This window comes from Aquila chrysaetos, chromosome 12 (genome assembly GCF_900496995.4).
Source record: "Aquila chrysaetos chrysaetos chromosome 12, bAquChr1.4, whole genome shotgun sequence".
NCBI classification, from domain to species: Eukaryota; Metazoa; Chordata; class Aves; order Accipitriformes; family Accipitridae; genus Aquila; species Aquila chrysaetos.
This window is the reverse complement of record NC_044015.1, coordinates 31,083,006-31,104,746: the sequence shown is the minus strand read 5'-3', so window position 1 is coordinate 31,104,746 and position 21,741 is coordinate 31,083,006. Positions and strand designations below refer to the sequence as shown.

The 21,741-nt window shown below is 64.2% G+C and overlaps 2 protein-coding genes across 7 annotated transcripts in view; both read right to left on the bottom strand.

Annotated features, from left to right (window-relative positions):
* The window catches only part of IPO13 (importin 13), a 32,751-nt gene extending 17,873 nt beyond the window's left edge, over positions 1–14,878 (bottom strand). Inside the window, exons 1-2 of one of the 4 annotated variants that reach the window (XM_030033727.2) lie at positions 14,505–14,878; positions 4,190–4,926 (exon numbers count right to left, since the gene is read on the bottom strand). In XM_030033727.2, the coding sequence (XP_029889587.1) occupies positions 4,190–4,926; positions 14,505–14,573 (806 nt within the window). In that variant the 5' untranslated portion in view covers positions 14,574–14,878. Of the gene's footprint in view, positions 1–4,189; positions 4,927–5,236; positions 5,258–7,213; positions 7,233–14,504 lie in introns of those variants that run through there. The other 3 variants (XM_030033728.2, XM_030033729.2, XM_041127881.1) reach the window with 3 other exon arrangements.
* Positions 14,879–15,109: 231 nt separating this feature from the next.
* Positions 15,110–21,621, bottom strand: ARTN (artemin). Of its 3 annotated transcripts, none has more exons than XM_030034175.1 (4): positions 21,507–21,621; positions 17,156–17,226; positions 16,840–17,029; positions 15,110–16,469 (listed from the first exon to the last, which is right to left on the bottom strand). In XM_030034175.1, the coding sequence occupies exons 2-4, from the start codon at positions 17,219–17,221 to the stop codon at positions 16,033–16,035; spliced, it is 693 nt and encodes a 230-aa protein (XP_029890035.1). In that variant the 5' UTR covers positions 17,222–17,226; positions 21,507–21,621; the 3' UTR covers positions 15,110–16,032. The 3 variants fall into 3 exon arrangements, with proteins under 3 accessions (XP_029890035.1, XP_040984066.1, XP_029890034.1); XM_041128132.1 differs by lacking the exon at positions 21,507–21,621 and adding an exon at positions 20,281–20,322; XM_030034174.1 differs by lacking the exon at positions 21,507–21,621 and having other exon boundaries at positions 17,156–17,355.
* Between the last annotated feature and the right edge of the window lie 120 nt (positions 21,622–21,741).

The following is a 21,741-nucleotide window of genomic DNA, read 5'->3' as shown; positions in this document are numbered from 1 at the left end:
AAGAGAGCTGACAAAAAGGCACAGGGGACGTTCCACTGCTCCACTGTAGGGCAAAGCCATCCTTCCTCTGCAGCACTGGGCTCACATTACCTTAAAGATGTTTTCATGACTTTAGGAATTTATGACAAGGAACCTGCTTCAGCTGGTTACCTTGAAATACTCAGAGTGCAGATGCCCAGACCTGAGCTAGTCCTCTGGACTCCCTGCACAGCCAACAGAGAGAACCACCTGGGTTTGCTTCCATGCTGCAACTCATCCCATGTTAGTGAAGACTTCTAGAAAAGGTTGGGTGAACCACATCCTGAGAACCACCTTGCTCTGCTCACTGCCTATGCAGATGTAAGGGTCCACAGCGAGGAGGTGGACTCCTGCTCTAGGTGAGTTGTTTTAACCAGTCGCTCAACAGCCATGGCCAAGCCCGCCAGAGCTGGGCTCCTCTCCTCCACATCCAGGAGCATGGAGCCCCAGGCCACCCCATCTACTTGATGCTGCTTCCCAGCCCTGAGCAACCAGATGGCACCACGGCCCTGATCGGGCACAGAGCTCGCCCCAGGAGGCAGACACCGTGCCTGCCAGCCCTGCTGCCAGCCACCACTTCCCACCCACGGCACCCCAGTGCCAGGCAGGGGAGGACAAGACCATCCCGGCCCAGGCAAGTCCCTGGCTGCCCAGCTGAGCAACCTGTCTCCAGCAGCCGATGACTGGGAACGCCTGTGAAAGAGTATATCAACGTGGCAGCCCTATGGTGACAGTTCCCTGTGTACTTCCCTCCCGTGATTTGTGTTAGCCTTCCTGAGCAAGATTTGCTACCTAGGTATTTAGCAGCTGAGCAAATTTTTCTTCTGTGAGTTTGCCCGGTCCCTTCTCAAATATCAATGCCCAGTGAACTGCAGCATCCACAGCTCTCTCTGTGGGACCAGCACCTCCTCTGCTTTTCCCACAACCCTCCCCAAACCGCACCATGGTGCAGGGGACAACCTGCAGAGGGGAGATACAGGCAGTTCACATGGGACAATCTCATCCTTCCTAATCTAAAATTTGAGCCACTTCCTGATAAAAACCCCCACATATTAAAAACCTGTTTCTAATGAAGCTCTTGGAAAACTCTTCTAGTGCAAACCCCCTTCAGGGATTCAGCACCAGGTGCCAAGACGAGGAAGGGATGGGCTGGACACCAAGCAATCCCACCCAGACACCTGCAATCCTGCCAGCTCCACCAGTGCAGCAATACCCTGCTGCTTTCAGAGAGGCAGCTCAGTGTCCGATGCCCACACTCCGTAACTCCCACCATGGGCATGCACCATGTGGAGGTCCCTCTCCCCTCCGACATACCCGCCAGGCTGCAGGAGGGTGGCCAAGTGCTGCGTGCCAGCTCTCCCCCTGCAGCACGTGCCGCCGAGCTCTCTGACCAGCTTAGCCGGGGGATAATCCTCAAACGAGACGGAAAATCCAGCCCAAGCCTCCTCTGCAAATGAGATGCAACAACATTTCCATTCCTGCCCTCCCGTGACTCAGGAGCTTCCCACTGCCCCTGAGAGCAGAGGTGTGCGCAGAGGTGCTCCAGCTGCAAGCTCCTGGCTGGAATGCCGTATCCTAACAGAGGAGCAGCATCCAGGCTCCAGCAACGCCCAAGACACCCCCTCCTCTGGGTGCAAAGGGCTCCCACCCACCTGGCAGGTAGGGAGATCAAACACTTCGCACCCACAAATCTCTGCTGCATCATGTCTAGTAACACCTTGGAGGCAGGAAAGCCAACCGCTGCTGCTCGCAGGCAGGGAAATGGAAGCTGCTGGCACAAGCACCATGGCCAGGTGATCCTTGCCCATGAGGTCCCACCTGCCCTTCTCCACCTGGACCTGGCTGGCAGCCAGTTGCTCCCGGGGTGAGGAGCTGCAGCGTGAGGGATGCCTTGCAAGGTGGTGCTCCCCTGGGAAGATGACCCCAGGCTACCTAACCCTTAGCGGCAGAAACCAAGCTCAAGAGCCACTGAGCCTTCTGCTGATGGTAGAAGCCCACCTGCACGATCGCCTCCGCACCAATGTCAATGAAGCCAGCTGGGAGGGGGCAAGGAGGAAAGACACAGGGACCATAACACCCGGAGAACCTGTGGGAAGGTGGGGAGCCCCGAGACTGACCTTCTCACAGAGCAATGCCCTACAAAGCTCTGGAGGGGACCGTGTCAGCAGGCCAGTGCCGAGGATGCTCTGAGCTTGTGGCCAAGGGCAGTGGGGAGCCAGGCCCCTGCGGAAACAAAGGCAAGAGATCGCGGAGGAAGAGAGCGGCTGAAAAGCAGCAGGGATCTCCCAGACTGTGGAAATAAGAGACAGAAAGGTCAGGAGACTCCCCGGGGACTCGGGGAAGAGCTGGACCCGCCGTGGCTGAGCAACAAAGCCGGAGGGGCGGGACAGCTGGCACCAGGGGGAAGCGGGAGGAGGGACGCAGGATGGAGGACACGAGGAACAAAGGGGAAGAGAGAGCCCACCGGGGCCAGGAAGCAGTGGCTCCGTGAGCTACCCGGCTCCTGAAGCCATCCCAGATCGAGCACAGTCCTGCTCCTCCCTGGAGCAGCTGACACCACACGCCGCCTGGCAGGGCGTCCCTGTGACAATGCCACCGCTGTCCCTGCGCCCCGGGAGCGGGGGCTGTGCCAGGCTCACACACTGGGCAGCCTTTCAGACCGGCTGCCCACCCCGTCCTGGCCACTGCCCGCACGCCTACGGACAGGAGGGTGCTCTGCCATGACCGATGATGCCCCCAGGGATAAGGATGGAGAGCGAGTGTCGGTGATGCTACGAGGGAGCAGCCAGCGTGGCAGGACTGAATGGGGCCAGAAACTGAATGGCAGGGTCAGCATGGGAGCAGAGAGGAAACTCCGCTGTCAGCCACACTCCTCACCAAAATTCACTTTGAAAGCTCAACAGAAAGCTCAGGCTTTTAATGCAACTGAAGACCAGTGCTGCAGGGCCAGGCTCCTGCACACAGGTGGGGAATCACAGCCAAGGGACTCCTGAGACTCAAGGGAAATGGAAAGGAGGAAGATAGAGAGTCCAACATTTCAGAACTGCAAGTCACCTTCTCTCACCTTCTCATTTTCTGCACCAACCTTGCCACAAGGGTTTGAGCTGGCCCACAGCCTTTGCTGGGTACAAGGAAAAGCTGCTTGTGGTCATCTTCTGAATGCTAGCAAATGAGGCAACCCCTCCGCACACCCGGCAGCGCATCACAATCCTGATGGGTCCCTTTGCACACCAGGACTTGCAGTCTCCAGATGCAACCCCCTTGTCATCGACAAGGACAGCCCCAATATGCCCTTGAGCCAGGGACTGAGCCTACCCTGAAGCCAAGGGGAGGACCAGGGCTCACAACTGCAGCGGCAGCAGCATCCGCACCGCTGCAGAGGGTCGGAGCCTGCGCGATGCGCAGCGATGCACAGGGCTGCACAGCAGCGGCAGCTCAGCCCAGCCTTCAAGGAAATCCTCCTCTTTGGGGGAAGGTTGCTAAGCAGCCAGGAAGGGATGTGGCCACAGGAACTGGAGGAGATGTACTTTCCCTTCTGCGGGCATCGGTCCTGAGAGCTGACAGCAGCTCGGACAACACGGCCAAGCAGATGAGCTCGGAGCCCTGCAGTGCGGCCCCGGCAGGACCTGCCCTAGCCCCAGGTCCCAGCTCAGCTTCTCCAGGGGCAGCCACGGCCACCAAGGATGAGTCCTTGGCTGGCACGAGCTGTTGGAGCCAGGAGGAGGGAGAAGACCGACAGGTCTGGTTTTATTATCTCTGCATTAAACCAGGTCCTTGGCTGGACCAGCAGCACAAGGCAGAGGAGGGTCTCTGAACTCCCCCTGGCAGGAGCCAGGCAGCTGCTCCCTCGTCGGGTGCTGCAGGATCTGACACAAGGAGCCAGAAGGGAGCATCCTCATCTGCTTGAGAGGAGGAGGGTGGAGATGGGCTGTGGCTGCCCAAGGCTACATGGTCCCCAGAAGTCAACCATGGTGCAAAGCCTTCCAGGACCAACCATGTGAAACCAGTAGCCTCTGGCTGCTTTTAACATCTCCCACTTCCAAACCCTGTCATCATCACCTCCAGGGCCAATGGTAGCTAGAAAAAAGCCTGAGGTTCTTCTTCCCCACCCCGTTCCCCCGTCGACGTCCAGGAGCACTAGCCCGCAGCGCATGGGAGAGGCTGCCCTTACCTCTGGGCATCAGGCTGGGAAATGGCATTGACAACAGCCTCCACCGCTGTGTCGAAGAGCTCCGGGTCCTGCAGAGACGTGAAAGCTGCCTGGATCAGGTTCTCGCAGTCCATCAGCGGGATCTCCAGCTGCACCCAGCTGGAGAAGCACTTCAACACCTTCTGCTTGATGAAACCTGGGGAGTCCTGCTGCTGCAGCAGCTGCTCCAGCAAAGGGAAGACGGAGCCGCACTCCTGCGCCAGGACGCTGCGTACCTGGCCCTTGCGGTACTGCGGCAGGCGGCTGGTCTGAAACTCCTCGGGCAGCACCGTCAGCAGCTCCAGCAGCGCCAGGCACCGCGCTCGCCCGTCCACGTTGGAGTCCTCCGCCTGGAACATGCGCACCATGTCTGCCACGGCGCAGGGCCAAGCCTCCGGCATCATGCTGAGCGCCAGGGAGGCCAGTGCCACGCACAGCCGGGTCAGCACGATCTTGGAGCCGCTGGCGAAGCGGGTGATGTGGGTGAAGAGCTGTGACTTGAGGCTCTCGTACTGGTCGGCCGGGATGTCATTCCAGTAACGGGAAATTTTAATGTGGAGAGCACTGGCACCGAAGTACTGGATCTCGGGCACCTTGTCCATGTGGAGAAGCAGCCAGCTGAAGTGCCACGCTTGGGGAGAGACCTGCGCCTGCATCAGCCATTTCTGAGCCAAGTTCTTGTTCTCGATGTTTGGGTCATAATACAGCTGATGGAGAGCCTGGAAGAGAGAGGGAAGCATCCTAGAGCAGCCGAGGGGCACCACCGCAGCCGGTCCCGCCAGGGGAAGGCTCACCAGGAAGGCTCACCGGGACAGAGCCCAGCGCCTGGACTGCCCGCCAGCCACTGCCCTGCAAAGCCAGCTCCCCTCCCCGCATCCGTCAGCCTGTGTTAGCTGGCCTCCCTCCTCGGACCCTCGGCGAAGCGAGAGCGACCTGGCAGCAGGCGAGGACCTGCAAAGCGTTCTTCCCCTCCTCCTCTCGTGCTGCACTCTGGAAATTTCTTTTTTCTTAGTCATCTCCCATCCTCGCCTTCGCTCATGCCGAACCCGCCTGCTTCCCTGCTGATGCGCCGGCACTGGGGTGGGCGCAGGACCCCTCTGCCACACAAGGGCTATAAGGGACACGGCACACCGGCACTCCTGCCTTCCATCTGCACATGCTCTCAGAAAGGTGCTGTGGATGCACCGGCTCTCAGAAAGCACAAGTGGCCCAAAGCTTGCATCTGGGAGCCCACGGAACACAAGAGCCGCTGCAGATATCTTCGTCTGTCAGGTTGTACAGAGCCCTGGAAACCCACAGTCACTAAACTCGGGGATTAATCCCTCCACGGAGTCCCTCTGAAGTATTCCCAAAACCGCCCAGCTACAGCTGAGCCAGAAGAGCCGGCATCTAACCCTGCCTCTGCCACCACCTCCCGTGACAGCTCGGGGCTGCTCACTCCATCTCTCCATATGGAGAAAGGGAACATCACTTACCTGCTCCGGCAGCTTTGGGAGATCTAGTTACTGCTTTGCACAACTCGGATCCATGTGAACAGCCTCATGCAGGCTGCAAGGCTTTATTTGAAGAGGAATATTACATAAATCTTAAGGCCAACATCAATTAGTTACTTATCCTGAGTGGGTGCAACTGGTAACCAGTGATGCCCTCGCATGTGGAGGGAGAGAGTAACTACCCCTTGCCTGAACTCCATCTTCTAGCAGCGAGGTTTTCTGCCTGGCAGAGCACGTTTCATTTCAGATCACTGACTGCACATGCCAGGAGCAAGGAAAGGCAATGGCATTTGTCAGGCTATCAGGCACCCGTCGCACCCCACCAGCAAATAGGAGGATGAATCCAGCAGGTGCAGAGGATTTTTTGTGTCCCTATCCTAGCTCCAGGTCTCAAATATCATCCTCCTCCCCCCTAAAAAGCTCGATGAAATTTTTGTGTGGCTCTTGTGCCCAGGAGAGGATTTAAACCCTATTTTTAAGCACGCAGAGCTGGCAGCCTGGGGCACAGAAACAAGCTTCCCAAGCAAGTGCTTGTGCCTCCTGCTGCTTCCCAGCACAAGACCAAAGAGCAGGACAAAATGGTAGGAACCTTACAGAGACGACATTGCCCAGGCCGTCATCTGAAACATTCAAGACTTTGTGGCGGGGAAAAATGAGGATAACCTCTTTGGAAGAAAGAGGTTATGAAGTACGTCGTAGGAGACAGAGCCAGCCAACACAGGCTGCAGAGGGACAGGCGTCTGTCCCACTAAAAGATGTATCCTGACACAGAAAAGCTTAACCCTAGACAAGCAGGACACAGGGAGAGAGAAATCTGTCCCAACAGAGTGGCCAAGGGGAGCCCATGAGTTATCAGCAGCTAGCTGAAACCTTGCTCTCTTCCCAGTTATCTCAGTCTTTTGCCTGAAGCATCACTCAGCTGCTGGGGCAGAGGTAAGTGCTGTCATCCCCTCCCATCAAAGCAACAATTTACTTCACTATCAAGCAGTAGCTGCAGATGTGCTAAAAGCTCAACCACTCCTGGGGGTAGGAACCTGGCTCCTACCCCTGCTCTTTTGCTAAGGACTGAGTCATCCTGCAGCAGGGCTTGAGCTGGAGCTCCCAACTATCTCCTCCATTACCAGCTCAGTCTCTTACTTGCTCTCGTCAGAGCTTGCTGCTTATTTTCTTTCCAAAAGAAATCTCACTTGAGATTCCCAGAGTCAGTGACAGCCCACTCTTTCCCTTCCCCACTCGCTGGCCACCGTCACAAGGTGCAAAGGCCGGCAGCGGTCCCCTCCACCTGCTCCCCAGCCCGGGACCCCTCCCCACCTACTCCCAGCCTCTCTTTTTACACCCCCACGCGTTTCCTAATTAATTGATTTCTTCTATTTTGAATAACCTTCCTGCTAACACCTAGAAAATTGCGGGTGAGAAAAAAATCCCTACGCATCACATATTACGAGGCACAACGTGTACACATGCCCCAGTAGCCCTAACCTCCAACCCAGTACAAGGTTTGCAAAGCACGGACCTCACCATGTGTGGAGGATGGACCCGGCCTCCAGCGCTGGATTTCCAATCCACAAGCACCCCCGCTGCTCACCTCCGCTGGCTTCAGGGCTGAGGCTTCACGGTCCCACGGTGGGGAGCTGCGCGGGCAAAGCGTGGCACCACGCACGCTCCGGGCACACCGAAGCGAGCCCCCGGAGCGATGCGCGCGCGGGGCGAGCCTTACACAGCACCGCAGGTGACGGGGAACGTGGCAGGGCAGCAGAGCGGAGGCTGGCGTACACAGCCTGCCTGCTGGGAAGCAGCTGCGGGATCGTCCTCCCGCCTGGCTGGGGCTGCCGGCACTGCTGGCTAAGGCCTGATCCTGCCAACGCCTCCAAACAAGGAGACCCAGGTGCGTTCATGAGATCACCCAACTGAAGGGAGAGGAGCGAGCGAGCAGCCAGCGTGAGGCCGAGGTGCGAGCGTCCCGCAAGCAGCCCCGGCAGCAGAGGCTCTGGCACCATCTATGCCAAAAAAAACCAGCTGCTGCATCGTAACAACGGCAAAGAGGGAGCACTATCGTAGACGCTCCCCTCGACACTCACGCTGGGGAGGCGTCACTACCACTGCATCAGAGGAACAGTGAGCAACTGGGTTGCGAGACCCCTCCCCAGGCAGGGTCAGCTTTCCAGCCACGCAAATGACTTTCCCACCACCACCACCACCCCAGCACCTCGCCTGCACCCCTCACGCTCCACCCTGCACACAGTGCCCGCTGTCACCAGCGAGCTCTCCGGAGAGGTGTCCATCGCCCAGCAACACCACTCCAGAGCCCCGCTCCTCCCACAGGGAGCCTCTGGGGAGGTTTCCAGATGAGGGCCCCAGGGACATGTGCTGGAGCCTCCACGGCTCAGCACCTCAGGGAGACAGGGTGAGTGCTGAGATGACAAAGTCTACCAACTACACAAACTTCTTCAGAGGATGGAAACAAAGCTGATGCTGAAGCATCATGCTGCAAGCTGCTGGAAGTCAGAAGCATATTCTGGAAAAACATGGCTACTGGCTTTCTCACTCCCCTTCCCCAAGCGCCCTGCCTGGGAGGGGACCAGCCGTGGTGGCTCCTGGCCAGAGCACGGCTGTTCCTGCCTGCATACAGAATGCCAGGTAGAGAGGCAAGGCAGCACGTGCCCTGGGGCTGCCGGCAATGCGCCCCATCTGGTGCTCTACAAGGCACGGGAGAGCTCTGCAGAGGACCTTCAAGGATGGGCATCAATACTGGGACCATCCTAGTCCAGCTCAAAGCAGCCGATGAAACGCCTGGGAGAAGGCTAGGCTCGCTCCCTAGACTACCACACACATCGGCCGAGTACCATCCTCTGCCAAGAGCGTCGGACAGGAGGCTGCAAGGCACTGTGCCCTGCAGAAGGGTACCTGAACACCCAGTACGCTCCTCCCCAGCAAGGAAAGGCGCCGTCCTCATCGCAGAGGCAGGTGCCAGCACCAGCTGCTATTGGACTTTGACATCACCACGCTGGCCAGCACCCTCAGGCCCATCAGGAAGCACTGGAGATGACGAGGGGAACTCATTAGTGCCAGGAGAGAGAAGTAGAAGGCAAGAAATTGGGCAGTGACATCTAACAGGGAGGCTTTGTGCATTCTGATTTGAACGGGTGACTGACACCGGACCTGCCTCCTCTGCAATTAGACCTGTAACGTGAGAGCTGGTAAACAGCCCGGCTGTCAGCTATGCCCTTTGGCCAGGGAAAGAGCTTTCTCCAACATCAGCTCTGCTTGGTTGAAAATAATTCGAGCTTGTTATGATGGCTCTTCCCTGCTCTAAAAAGCTGGGACCAAAGCCTCAGGCTCTAGTCACTGGAGCGGCATCAGCCCCCCAAGAGAGCCAGAAGTAAGCTGCCTTGGGGCAGGGGAGCTTTCCCAAAAGGCACAGGTCAGAGGTCCCGCACTGGTCGCTTTGGGAGGTGGAGGGGGACCAGTCCAAGGAGAGTTACTGCCAAGCAAAGTCACCTGATCTGAGGTCGCACTCCCGTATCATGAGGGAAAGAGCTGCTACGAGCCCGGAATCTCCCAGCCCTCACCTCTCAGAGCTTCTGCAGGGAGCCCACAGCCAGCAGGCTGTCTCCCTGACTGCGCCACATAAATACATTGACATAGGGTCCCCAGCAGAGAGGCATTGCGTCCATGCCGTTTGCGGGTTGACAAGAGGAGCCCTGGACACGTGGCTCTGGCCCCACAGAGCCGGACCGTGCTGCCTACCATTCTTGGGGGCTCCATGGGGAGACGGGTCCCCTCCAAGGGCCAGTCTGCTTGAGCAAACAGAGGTGACAGTGGGTACACCCCTGAGGTCTGCATCCCGGCGGGGGAAACAGCAAGCTGCAAAACATATTCCTGTTCTACTCCTTGCTCCGTGCCCACAGCCGTGGCACGCCGGGGGCAGTGGCGGCCACAGCCCCTCGGCAGCCACCAGCCTTCTTCCAGCAAGACCCCCTGGGATGTCTCCCGCTGCAGTCTCTCGCTGTCCTTTCTAGCTGAACGCACTCACACCGCCAGCGCTCCAGGCCTGCCACAGCACAGCCATTACCACGGCTCTGCCGAGCAAAGGGAACGTCACCCCTGCCTCCCCCCACCCCGCAGCAGCCGTCCTCCCCCTGCCACAGCAGGGCAGGCTGAGCAGCCAGCAACCCCGGGAAGGCGGCAGCCTGCCGAAACGCCGAGGATAGCAAATGGATGCAAAATAAAGCTGTGTGTGTGCTGCCAGGCGTGCTGCTCCTGCTCAAGGCACCCACACTTTGCCAGTGCTCCCAAAGAATGTTTTTTTTTTTTCCCCCTGTCCTAATGAGAGGTGCTGCCACTTCGCAGCCCCTCTTTGAGCCCAGCTTGGCCACACCAAGTCCCCGGCTGTCCGGAAGGGGCTGCAGCCCAGACGCAGAGCGGCAGCCTCAGCATCCTTCCCACTGCTTCACTGCCAGCAGCCCTTTGCAGAGAACGGCGCGGTCCCCAGCAGGGACGAGTGCGCTCTCAGCAGTGGTGGCCAGGGGCCTGCGCAAGCAAAGGGTGAGCAGGACCAGAGAGGGACCCTGGGAGGGCAGAGCCCGGGATGAGTTGCAAGAGTGACCCAAACGCCTGCTCACCATCTCGTGTTTCTACCCATCACTTCAGTGAACGAGTTCACAAGCATTTTGAGAGAGGAATCCCCACTGGCGCCCAGGCAGCAACCCCCCCCATTCCCGCTCTATAAGATGTTGGAGCTGAGATGAGGCTCCAGTGATGGCCCTCGTAGGGCACAGCCGAGCCCTGGCAAACACGAGGTGTTGCCCTCTCATCCCATCACCACCACGCCACAGGAAGGAGCAAGGTGTTCAGCCAAGGTTGGCTGCGGGTGGAATCTGCTTCGGCAGTGAAGATCTGCTTAAACACTAAACAAGGTGACTCCTCACTTCCCTCAATTTTGCAAGAATCTCCCCTTCCAAGGCCCCTAACTTACCACCCCCAGCACGGCTGCCACATCTCACGTACATGGGCTGCCTCTGAGGAAGAAGTGGCCAAGCCGCTGCCAGCGGTGCACCAGACAAGGGATGCCATTCCCCCCACCCCGATGTATCCATAATTCTCTTGATCAGGTTTCTGAAGACAGGCAATAACGTTTTTCTGAAGAAAGCAGATGCACTTGGGTTTCTCCTCCCCATCCTCCCGGGTGGAAGGCAGCCCTGGCAGCTGCCACATCCCCGAGGCTCAGCATCTCCGAGGAGTGGTGATCAAAGCCACCCCTCTCCCATCACAGTAGGCTCCGGATGTCAGCTCCATGACACCCCGCCTACCCATCCTGCCAGAGAGACTCTGAGCATTCATCAAGCATCTCCAGAGAGGCACACGGCAATCTGGAAGGCCCAGAGATGCCAGACCGCCAATGTGCTAGGGAAAAGACGTCAGTGAATATTACAAACACCCCAGAGGATGAGAGGCAGGCCAAGGGAGGAAAGACCTGGAAGGAATCAGACAAAAAAAGAGGGTGAGAGCAGGCACTCGGGAAGTTCACGGAGAAATGGCACTGCCTTCTTATTTCAAAAAGGGGGATACTGCTAGAGCAGATTCAGCTGCACCGAAAATGGATAAAGAGGGTCTCATGTTCCTCTTCTGTCTAACACCGCAGTGTCAGGTGCTGCCACCCCTGACCTGGAGGAGACCAAAAATGCAAGGCACAAGTTCTGCTTGTGCACTGCTCCTCCGAGGCAGACACGGCCAGCAGGGACCGAACGTCTGCAATCCATCTTCACCGGAGCAGGGTTCATACTGCAGCAGGAGCGTCACCTCCCCAGGGCAGCATCGCCCCATCACCAGGCTGTCAGTCACGCCGGTGACAGCCCATGGGCACGCAAAAGTGCATGCAGGTCATGAACCAGACTGCGCCGTTTAGGCACGGGGAGGCCGAGCGTCCTCACAGCCTGAAGCTCTCGGCTTGCCCAGCCTTCCCTTCCCTCCATGCCCTCCAACTGGAGCAGCAGAGCCGTGCTCAGCAGCAGGTGCAGGGGAAGCAGAGCCAGCCCAGAGCTGCCGGCCGCCCAGCAGGTCCACACAGCGTGGCCACGCCAGCCTGCTCTAGCTGTGCCAAAGCCAGAGCAGCATCTAGGTCAGGCTCAGAAGAAAACAAAAAGCAGCCGAGCAGCCCTCAGCTGGGACCGGGGGACACTGACACAGTAACCGTACCACAATGGCTCAGCCCCAGTGTGACCCAGCTCCTTCCCTGTGTCACGAGAGAGCTCCCTATGGAAAAATGGGGCAAAAAACCACAGGGAGCAAATTTCACTTGGCCCCTGAAGTGCAGCACCTGAACCTGACACTTCCTCAGGAACAGAGGCAGCTGCCTGCCTGCTGCCCGTGGGCTTTCAGACCTGCCGGCTGGCAAAGGGCAGCGTGGGCCCAGCCTACAGCATCCGCACCCTCCCGCCTCCCTGCAACCGCTGGTCACAACTGGAGGGATCTAACTGGCTCTCTCTGGCACAGGTCATGCTGGATAAACACAGCAATGATCCTCTTCAGCTACACGGGCACCCAGAGCCCTGCAAACCCGTGAGGGCATTTGCCCAGCCTACTGCATAATAAACAACAGTGTGGGTACAGAAGGGTCTTCCAAGGATGCGAATCCTCTCCACGAAAACCATCAGAAGAGCGTGATGGGCATGGTCTCACCAGAGACTTCCCTGGCTACAACTGCCACATGTGATGACTTCCACTGCAGGTGACCTGGAGAGGCTTTGACCCTCTGACTTAAGAGATAACCAGCTCCTTATGCTGTTCCTAACCCCAGCACTTATCACTAACTGACCCAGAGTGCAGTCAAACCGCAGCTTCGATCAGTATTCAGTGTTATTAATAGAGCCATGCACAAAACCTGGCAGGCAGAAGAGCCCGGGCCAGTAGAATCATCATTTATCTGCCAGCATCACCTCTGACAAAGCAGCTCTACCCACCTGCCTCCCACCGGCCCAGCCCCCAGCAAAGCCCACCTTTCCTTCATGTTGTACCAGAAACACCCCACAGCCCTCCCTCGAAAAGACAGACACAGGAGGGCTCCAAGCTGCTGAACCTCTGAGTTTTTTCTGATCCCACCCCACATTTTTTCCCCTAGGCAGGGACCGTGCTGCTGTCCCCAGCCAGCAGCTCAGAGCCCCACTGCGGTCCACAGCCACACCTTCAGAGGACACCACCGAGATGGCAAAGCCTGCGGAGACCGGGAGAAGCCGGGCAGGCTGGGGGAGGGGAGCCAAAGCATCCTAGAAGGCATCTTTGCCTCCTCCCAGGCGGCAGGAGACTAAAATCCAGAGCAGCACGGCGAGGGCGAGCTGTCTCTCGGCACAGCCCGACCTCGCCCAGCCAGCGTCGGGCACCCCCCGCCCTGGCACTGCCCACCCTTCCCGGGCAAGTGTGCGCTTCATTGTTGGTGCAAACAAAGGAGCGGTTTGTGTCTGCCGAAGAGAAAGGAAGTCGGAGGCAAAACCATCCAGCAGCCCTGGATATATGCAGATTAAGCTACAGAAGGTTGCATTAATGTAGCATTTTCCAGACATCACTTAATCCCCCCCGGCTGTGCTGTCTCCATCTCCCTGGCGGAGGTGGGCTGCATCTCACCTGCGGCCACAAAGGCAACTGGCGCCCAGTTACAAACCTGACGTCCCTGACCCGACACCTCCCGCGAGGCCTGGCAAGCCGCTGGGGAGGGACGGGTGCGAAACACGAGCCATGTACCCACCAGCATGCCCGTGGGCATCGCTTTGGCAAGGAACTCTGTCTATTCTTATCGAGGAAAAATGAGGACACTGGGATTCCCACTAGCTGTCTGGGGACCGAGCTATGGATCGACAGGCTGTCGGTCTCCGAGCAGATGTCTGGCTACAGGGTGAGTGGAAGGGAGCAGCGCTCTCTTGCTGTTTGCCCTTCAGGGATGCATCCTCCGCCGCCCTGCCCCCATCACCTCCAAGACGGCCCAAGGGAAGGTTTTTGCTCGGCTGCCTTCCCCGGCACTGGCTGAGGTGCCCTGCTTGGTCTCTGTGATGAACCCCAGGTCATGGCGGGGGCTGCTCGGGGCTCTTCCCAGCAGTAGCATGATGCCGGCAGGCCTCGGTTTGCCACGGCCGTTCCCCGGATCCCAGGTTTCGGCAATCACGACCTCGCTCCTCTTGCCCTGCAGCTGCTTAGGAGGACCTCGAGCATCGGCAGGAGCAGGGGAGCTGGATCCCAGGTTTAGACAGGCACCGCCGGGCCATCCGCCCTCTGAAGGCTTTTCCCAACCGTAACTCCCAACAGTTCCCAGCACCTGGCAAGAGTCCCTTCCCTGCCTGATGGAGACACTGATAATGTCGGGCTTCGCATAGACGCCGCTCGTCCAGCAGCCAGGACTAGACCCGCAGGCTCTCCCTGCCCGGCGCTGCAGCACGGCGACCCAGAGGACGCCCGTCGGGGACACAACTCCTCCCTTCTGCTCCCATTTCTGCCACATCATTTTCCCTCCCCGGGCTGCCCCGGCGCACAGGAGCCGGCGGCTCCACCTCCCGCGCCGCACACCGGACCCCCCCGGGCGCGCAGAGGGGTCCCCGCCGCCCCCGCTGCGGGCAGGGCGGGCAGGACAGCGGGGACGCCGCCCCGCCGCCCTCCCCGGGCCCGACACCGCCGAGCAGGTGCCCCCCCCCCCGAGCCGCAGCCCCCGCACCCCCGCGGCAGCATCAGCATCCCGCAGCCGCGTTCCCCCCGCCCGGCCAACGCCGCGGGTGGGCTGGGGGGGGGGGACGGGGACACGGGACTCGGGGCGGCTCGCTCACCTTCTCCACGTTCTCCACGGTGAAGTCGAGGCCCTGCGGCGGCGGCGGCGCCTCCGCCCTCCGCTCCATGGCTGCGGCGGCGCTTAGGAGGCGGCGGCGGCGGCGGCGGGCGAGCGACAGCGGCGGCGCACGGGCAGCCGCATCGCGGCGGGACCCGCCTCCCCGCCCCGACGAGGGCGGCGGCGCCGGGGCGGCTCGGCTCCCCTCGGGTCGGCTCGGCTCTCCTCGGCTCGGCTCGGCTCGGCGCGACGGACAGCGGCGGTGGGGCCGGGAGGCGCCCGAAGGACGCCCCGAGCGGCACCGCCGCCCCGATCCGCTCCGCTCCGCTCCGGCACCGCCTGGCCCCGCTGTCCCGCAGGCGCGGCCGGGCAACCCGGGACCTGCCGCAGCGCCGCGCCGCACGCCGGGAACGGTAGTCCCGGCCCACGCGCGTCCCCTACCGGGCACCGGCACCGAGCGCTGCCGCCCCCGCTCCCCACGCGTGGTGCGGGCGGTGCCGGCAGGAGACCCGCTTCCCACCCTCCCGCTGCCAGCCCACGGGTGGCAAACACGCCGGGCACCCCTCGCCCCCCCCCCCATCACGGGCACAGGCGGGGGGTGGACACGCAGCCCATCGCTTTATTGCTACAGGAAAAGGCGACTGTACAAAAATAGAGTTTATCCCTCAAATTTTACAAATAATAGAAAAAGGGGGCTGGGGGCACGGGGCGCCGGGGCGCTGCCCAGGGCTTCAGAGCAGCGCTGGGGTTAAATTACACCCGGCCCCCGGGGGCCCAAAGTCATAAATAGGAGCTGCCGCTCAAGAACAATAAATAAATAATTTAGAGTAATAAATAGTTTAGTGCCGCAGCACCGCGGGGGCAGCAGGGGGACCCTGCCACCCCCCTGGGAGCTGGGCAGGGGTCCCGGCGGGTGTCCGTGCCCTGCCGTCCTGCAGAGCACTGGGGGCTGCCGTCAGCCCGGGTGCGGGGCCCCCACCCCACGCTGGTGCGATTTGGCCCCGCTGCACCCCCGTCCTTGGGGACACCCCCTCCCTGCAGGGCAGCTCTGGCCACTGCCAGCCCAGGGTGCCCGAGGGGACAGGGAGGTTTTTCCCCCTTTCTCTCTCCCTCTGAAGCTTGGGCGACACTTGGCCCCGGCTCCCTTAAACCAGGGGTGCGGGAGCACCAGTCCAGGCAGGGCACAGGTGAGCCAGGCGCTGCGGGTGGACACCAGGCTGGCAGACCCCTGCAAGCAGTGGGGATGCTCCATACCCCCTCCAGCTCCTCTTCCAGGGCTGAGCTGGGGTGCACCTGGACAGGACCCCATGTAGCTGTCGGCACTAGCTGCTTGGCACTGAGCGGGAGGGGGCTCAGCCACCCAACCCCCGCCGTTCACAGCTCCATCTCGCCTCCGTCCCTTGTGGCTATGTAAAACCGGGGGCACCAGCCTCTGCCAGACCCTTCCTCTGAGCGCCGGTGCCACTGCGTGTGGCAAGCTGGGGTCCGCTGGCGTGCGTCAAGCTGGGGCCGAGCCGGCGGCCCCCTCCTCAGCCGATGCAGCTGCACTCGGCTGCCGAGAGCTTCTCCACCGTCTGCCACGTGTTCTGCACGTCCATGAAGGAGACGGCCTCGTAGCGGGTGGGCCGGCAGCAGGGGTGGCTGAGGACCCGCTCCCGTGGCCCCGGGGCGATGAGCTGCTGCCGCAGCAGGCTGCCCAGCGTCAGGTCGTAGTTGCTGCGCGCCCGGTGGCAGGACCCGCTGCAGTACTTGAAGAGCACGATCTCGTCCGAGTTGAAGCCCAGGCCCAGGTCGCGCACCTTCACCATCAGGTTGCGGATGTGGCAGTTGCGCCCACGGGTCCCCCATGGGGATTTCTGCATCGCTTTCTTGCCTTTGCCGGCACCCGGCGGTGAGCGCTCGGCACGCAGCAGCAGGTCCTCCGCCAGTTCCGCGGCGCCAGGGCCACCCGTCGTCGCGTTGTCCCCTGCACGCAGAGGGGACGGCACTGTCAGACCCCATCCCGCACCCGCCGCCCTCCTGGGGCCTGCCGAGCCTGCCTGTCCTCCCGCTGTGACCTGCAGACCCCTCCTGACCACCCACCATGGCGCTGGCTGGGTGCCCGTGGGGCAGTGGGGTGGGTGGGCACCCGGCCAAGCACCTTCTCATCCCCAGGGCTCTGCCACCATCCCTGGCATGAAGCAGGGGGCCCCATGTGTTCGGTCCCCCCCAGCCAGGCCCTGATGTGCAGAGGCAGCCCCGCACAGGCTGGGGCTCACCACAGCAGCTCCCAACCCACCCATGCCCCACGCTCGGGGCTACCGTGCCCAGGCTGGGGGTCCTGCCCCAACACGCACCGTACAGCTGGCTCCGGGCAGCGGCGAGCGGTACCTCCACGCCATCCTCCACAGCCGGGCTGGCGGTGGCCATGCCCCGTGGCGTGGGGGCCGTGTCCAGCGTCTCGTTGCAGTGCGGCATTCGCAGGTTGCCCGCGGCCAGCCCGGCCAGCAGCGAGAGGATGGCGAGGAGCCCCCACAGCGTCCCCTCCTGCGACAAAGCACAGCACAGTGGGGTGAGCCCTGACCAGGGTCCCCACACCAGGGACGAGGCTCCATGAGCTGGGGACGGGGACGTGTGGTCCCAGCCATCGCGGCCAGCCAGGCCTGGGCTCACCTTGGGCTGCGGGTGCGTGGTGGGTCCTGCAGGTCTCAGCTCTGGTGGCCCTGCTCGCTGCTCCATGCTGGCTGCAAGTGCAGAGGTGGGGGTCAGCATCCATGCAGAGGGGATGGGGTAGACATCGAGCTGGCCGGCTGGGAGCTGGCACACCTCTCCCCTGCCCCTGCCAAGCATGCCATCCTCTCCCCCAGCACCCCGCAACACCTCCTGTACCCCATGCATGACCCCCTCCCCCATCCCCTCCCCGCACAGCCAGGCACCCTCGCCACCCCGCGCACCCCTTCCAAGAGATTTGGCGGCCGGGGCAGCCCAGCCTTTGCCCAGCACCTCTCCTCAGGGGGATGCAGCCACCGCCTCATGCGAGCGGCCCCGGATGCCAAGCTGGGCCGTGAGGCAGCGGCTGGGGCTGGGAGCGCTGCGGGGGGGGGCCCTTTTCCCATGGCCCTTCCCTGGGAATGTTTTTCTTGCTCGCGGTGGGAGCCTGACCTTGGAAACTCCAAATCCATTAGCGCAGGGTCCTCGGGTGCAGCCACCCCCTGGCCCTGCGCTGGCTCCCCAGCCCGCTGCCTGCGCCGAGCTGGGACGTGCAGCCCCAGAGCAGCCCGGGCGAGTGGGGCTGTGAGGGGCAGGCAAGTCCCGTGGGGCCATGGTGGGGCATGGGGCACCACGCCGGGCTCGCTGTAGTCATTCACCCCAACACCCCTGCCCAGCATCCGCTGCCCCGACACACACAGGGGAATTTGGTCCCTGCCACGCATGGTCCCAGTGGAGCTGCGAGCACGGTCTCAGGGGAGGGATGTCCCCCGGGAGGTGCAGGGGCAACTCCCAGTCTGCAGCCATATGTTGCACCTCCTTCCCCAGCTCCCCCGGGGTGCAGGGAGGCCCCTGTGCCCCAGTGTCCCAAGCCAGGATCCCCCAGAGGTGGCTCCCAAGGGGGCTTGAACCCTCCTTGGCCCGTCCGCTGCATTCCCTGTCTCCCGGGACAGGACTGTCCCCTCGGAGCTCGGTGGCAGTCTGCAGCGGGGAGTTCCCCCGTCCCCTCCATGGCTTTGCCCCGGCATGTCCCAGGTGCTTCTGTAGCAAAGCTGGGATGGGACACACTAAGGAGAGCGCTCCTGGCCAAAAAATGAAGGGACACGGCTGGGCACTGCTGGGACAAGGAGACAAAATCAGTTCCCCCAGTCCCCCCAGCATCTCTGGGAATGGTCCCCAAAGTCCCCATTGCCGCATCAGATGCCACCCTGCGCTGGCCGCGCCGTGGCAAGGAGCTGCGATGGGCACTGTCAGGCCCGTGTGCCTCCTCCGGGGGCCGTGCACCAGGCAGGATGCGTCCCCGGTGCAGGCAGGGCTGGCACCGGGCCCCCCGGCCCCGCCAGCCGCCGCAGCCTGGCCAAGCACAGCCCACGCAGCACGTCGCTCCCGTGGCAGCCTGTGGCCCCGTGCCAGCCGCTGCCGCCAGGTCATGGTTTTCCCAGGCCGGCACCCTCGGAGGGGCCAGGAGAGGGTCCCCGCGCCCCGCTGGGAGTGGACGGGCCCCCCCCCCGCTCCCCGCTCCCGCGGCCGGCCGCCCCGCCGCGGCCCCTCGGCCCCAGCACCCCGGCGGAACGGGACGGGACGGGACGGGACGGGACGGGATAGGACGGGACGGGACGGGACGGGACGGAGCAGCCGGTGCAGTTCAGGCTTCTCCCGTCCGGCGGCAGCACGGCCCCAGGCTCTGCGGCGGGAGCGCTGTCGGCGGGGCGCCGGGCGAGGGCAGCCTCCCTTCGCCCCCGGGAGCCCCGGAGCCGGGGCTACGGACGTGCCCCGCCAGTGTCTCCGCAGACACGGAGCCCCGTCCCCGGGGGCAGCTCCCCGAGCGCGCAGGACCGCAGCCCACGCTGGCCCCGCAGCCCCGCTCGGCCTCTGCTTTCCCCCAGCGTGGGCAAGGCTGAGTCGAGCTCCTGGGCACCCCACGGGGGTGCCAGACCTGCACCCCCAACGGCAGACCCCCAGCTCCCGCACGGGGGGTGTGGGGTGTGGCTGGGGTCTGCCCCTGCCACGGCTGCAAGAGCCCAGCTGGGCCATTAAGAGGCACAGGAGCCCTTTCCAGGGTCAGGATCAGGCCCATCCATGGGAACCGCCCCCCGCCACATGTGTCCCCTGCCCGGGGGCTGAGCAGCAGCGTGCTGGGGTAATCCCTGTGCGGGTCACCCCACACCCACTCGCGCAGAGCCCCGGCGAGTCCCGCTGCGCACAGGGCGCTGGGGGAGGCGGGAGCCACTCGTGAAGCGCATCCACGCGTGGCCAGCGGGTGCCCCAGCCCCGGGGTGAGGGTCTCGGCTCATGGAGTGGCCGCTTTTGGAAGGGGGCTCTGCTGGGGCCTCGCTCGCCACCGCTCGCCGTGCCGGCCCTGCAGCCGCCGGTCCTGCCCGGCAGCGCGGGGGGATGCCCGGAGAACCCCACGGGCACCTGCGGGCACCGGCGGAGCCGGCGGAGGCCCGGCATCCCACCGCGCTGCCCCTGGCAGAAGCAGTGACGGGGGGGGGGGGGGATGTCAGAAATCAACCCCACGTGTGACGCGGAGCTGACACCCGCCCCGCAAAGCCGGGGGAGGCCGGAGTCGGACACGTGGGGCACACGGGCGAGACCAAACTCGGCCCCAGCCCGGGGAAAGCAGAGCCGGGGGACACCGGGCGGTGCCGGCCCCGGCACCCCCCACCCCGGGGCTCTCCCCCGCCCACCGCCCGGGCAGCCGGGACACAGACCTGCCCGACGTGCCCAAAGGGCCGGGGCGGGAGCCCGGGGAAGAGGCGGGTGAGACCGTCCCCGTGCCCCCCGGGCACCCGCGGCGGGGTCCCGCCTCTCCCCGCCCGCGCAGGGAACCCGGTCCCCGCCGCAGCCCCGAGCTCTGCCCGCCGCCGGGCCGAGCTCGGCACCCCGGGAGCCGCCCGGCGGGGACCTGCCGGGGGGCGGCCCGAGCCCCCTCGGCGCCCCGCGGGTATTGCCGGGGACGGGCGGCGAAGCCCCCCCCCCCCCCCCCCCCCCCCCCCCGGCAGCCCCGGTACGAGCCGCTGCCGAGGCCCGGAGCCGCCGGCAGGCTGGGGCGGACGCTGCCGCCCGCCGCCCCGGCCCGCACTCACCGTGCCCGCGGCGGGGACCATCCCCCGGGCCGCCGCCTCCCCCGCATCGCCTCCGCTCCCCGCCGCCCCCCGCCGCCCGCCGCCGCCGCGCCGGGGCGGGGCGCGGGCGGGGGCCGGCGCTGCCCCACCGGCACCGGCACCGGCACCGGCACCGGCTCCCGCCGCTGCTCCCGGTGCCGCTCCCGGTGCCGCTCCTGGTGCCGCTCCCGCTGCGCCTCGGGGTGCGTGTCCCGGTCGCGGTGGGCCTCGGGGTGCGGTGCCGGTGGCGGCGGGCGGGCGCGCAGTGCGGGGCAGCGGCGGCTCCATCCCGCTCCCGCCGCCGCCGCCGCCGGTGTCAAATTCCAGCCGCCGTCACCTGACCGGTGGGGCGGGCACCGGCACCGGCACCGGGACCCCGATCCGCGCCGGCACCAGGATCCCGACCGGCGCCCCGACCCGCACCGCGGCGGCACCGGGACTCCGACCCGCACGGGCGCCGGGACCGCCCCGGGACCGCGGCGGCACCGGGATCCCGTCAGCAGCAGGACCCGCGGCCCGACCCGCATCAGCACCGGCTCCGCGCCGGGGCGCGCACCGCCGCCGAGCTCCCGCGGAGACTCGCACCCCGCCGGCAGCGGCACCGGCTCCCCCGGCGGCACCCGACCCCCGCCACCACCACCCGCCCGCCGGCCGACCCCCGGGCCTGCGGACACCTCTCGGCATCGCCGGGCAGGCGGACGGACGCGCAGCCCGGACGGACGGACGGACGGACGTCCCCCGAGCGGGGCTCCCTGCCTCGACGGCCGGGTCACAGCGCCGGCAGGACGGACCCACGGACACCCCCGGGGACGAGTTCAGCCCTCCCCGGAGCGTCCCGGGAGCAGAGCCCCGCGGGCACCCCACGCCCGGCGTCGGGCGGGCAGACCCCCCCGGGGGTCCCCTCGCACGGAGCGGGCCGCCCGGGCCCGTGGGGACCCGGCGGAGCTGGGTTTGGGGCGGGGGGGGGGGGGGGCAGAGCGGGGGCCGTGCGGGCAGCGCCTGGGCCGCGGCGGGGCCGGCCGGCGTCCCACGCACCGCGGGCCACCGCGGGCCACCGGTGCGCCTGGCGTTCACGTCCGGCCTCGCCGGAGGAGGAGTCCGGCCTCCCCGCCCTGCCTCCCAGCCCGCCCGCGCCCCGCGGCCACGGCCCACGGGCGCCCCGCGGCCGGGTCCACCCCGGCGGGGCCGCCCGCCGCCGGGCTCCTTACCTCCGCCGTCTCCCTGCCTCCCTCCGCCGGGGCCGTCGCAGGCCCCGGGGACATGGGGGCCGGCTGGCGAGCCGAGCCGAGCCCGTGCGAGTCCTTACGTCACCGCCCAGGGCCCTCCACGTCCATCCCGGGGCTCTCAAGTGCTCCTTGCAAACGTGCCAAATCCCGGGGCCGCCTCCGCTCGGCCCCGCTTCACACGTGCTCCCCCGGCCGGAGCCGGCCGCCGGGGCGCAGC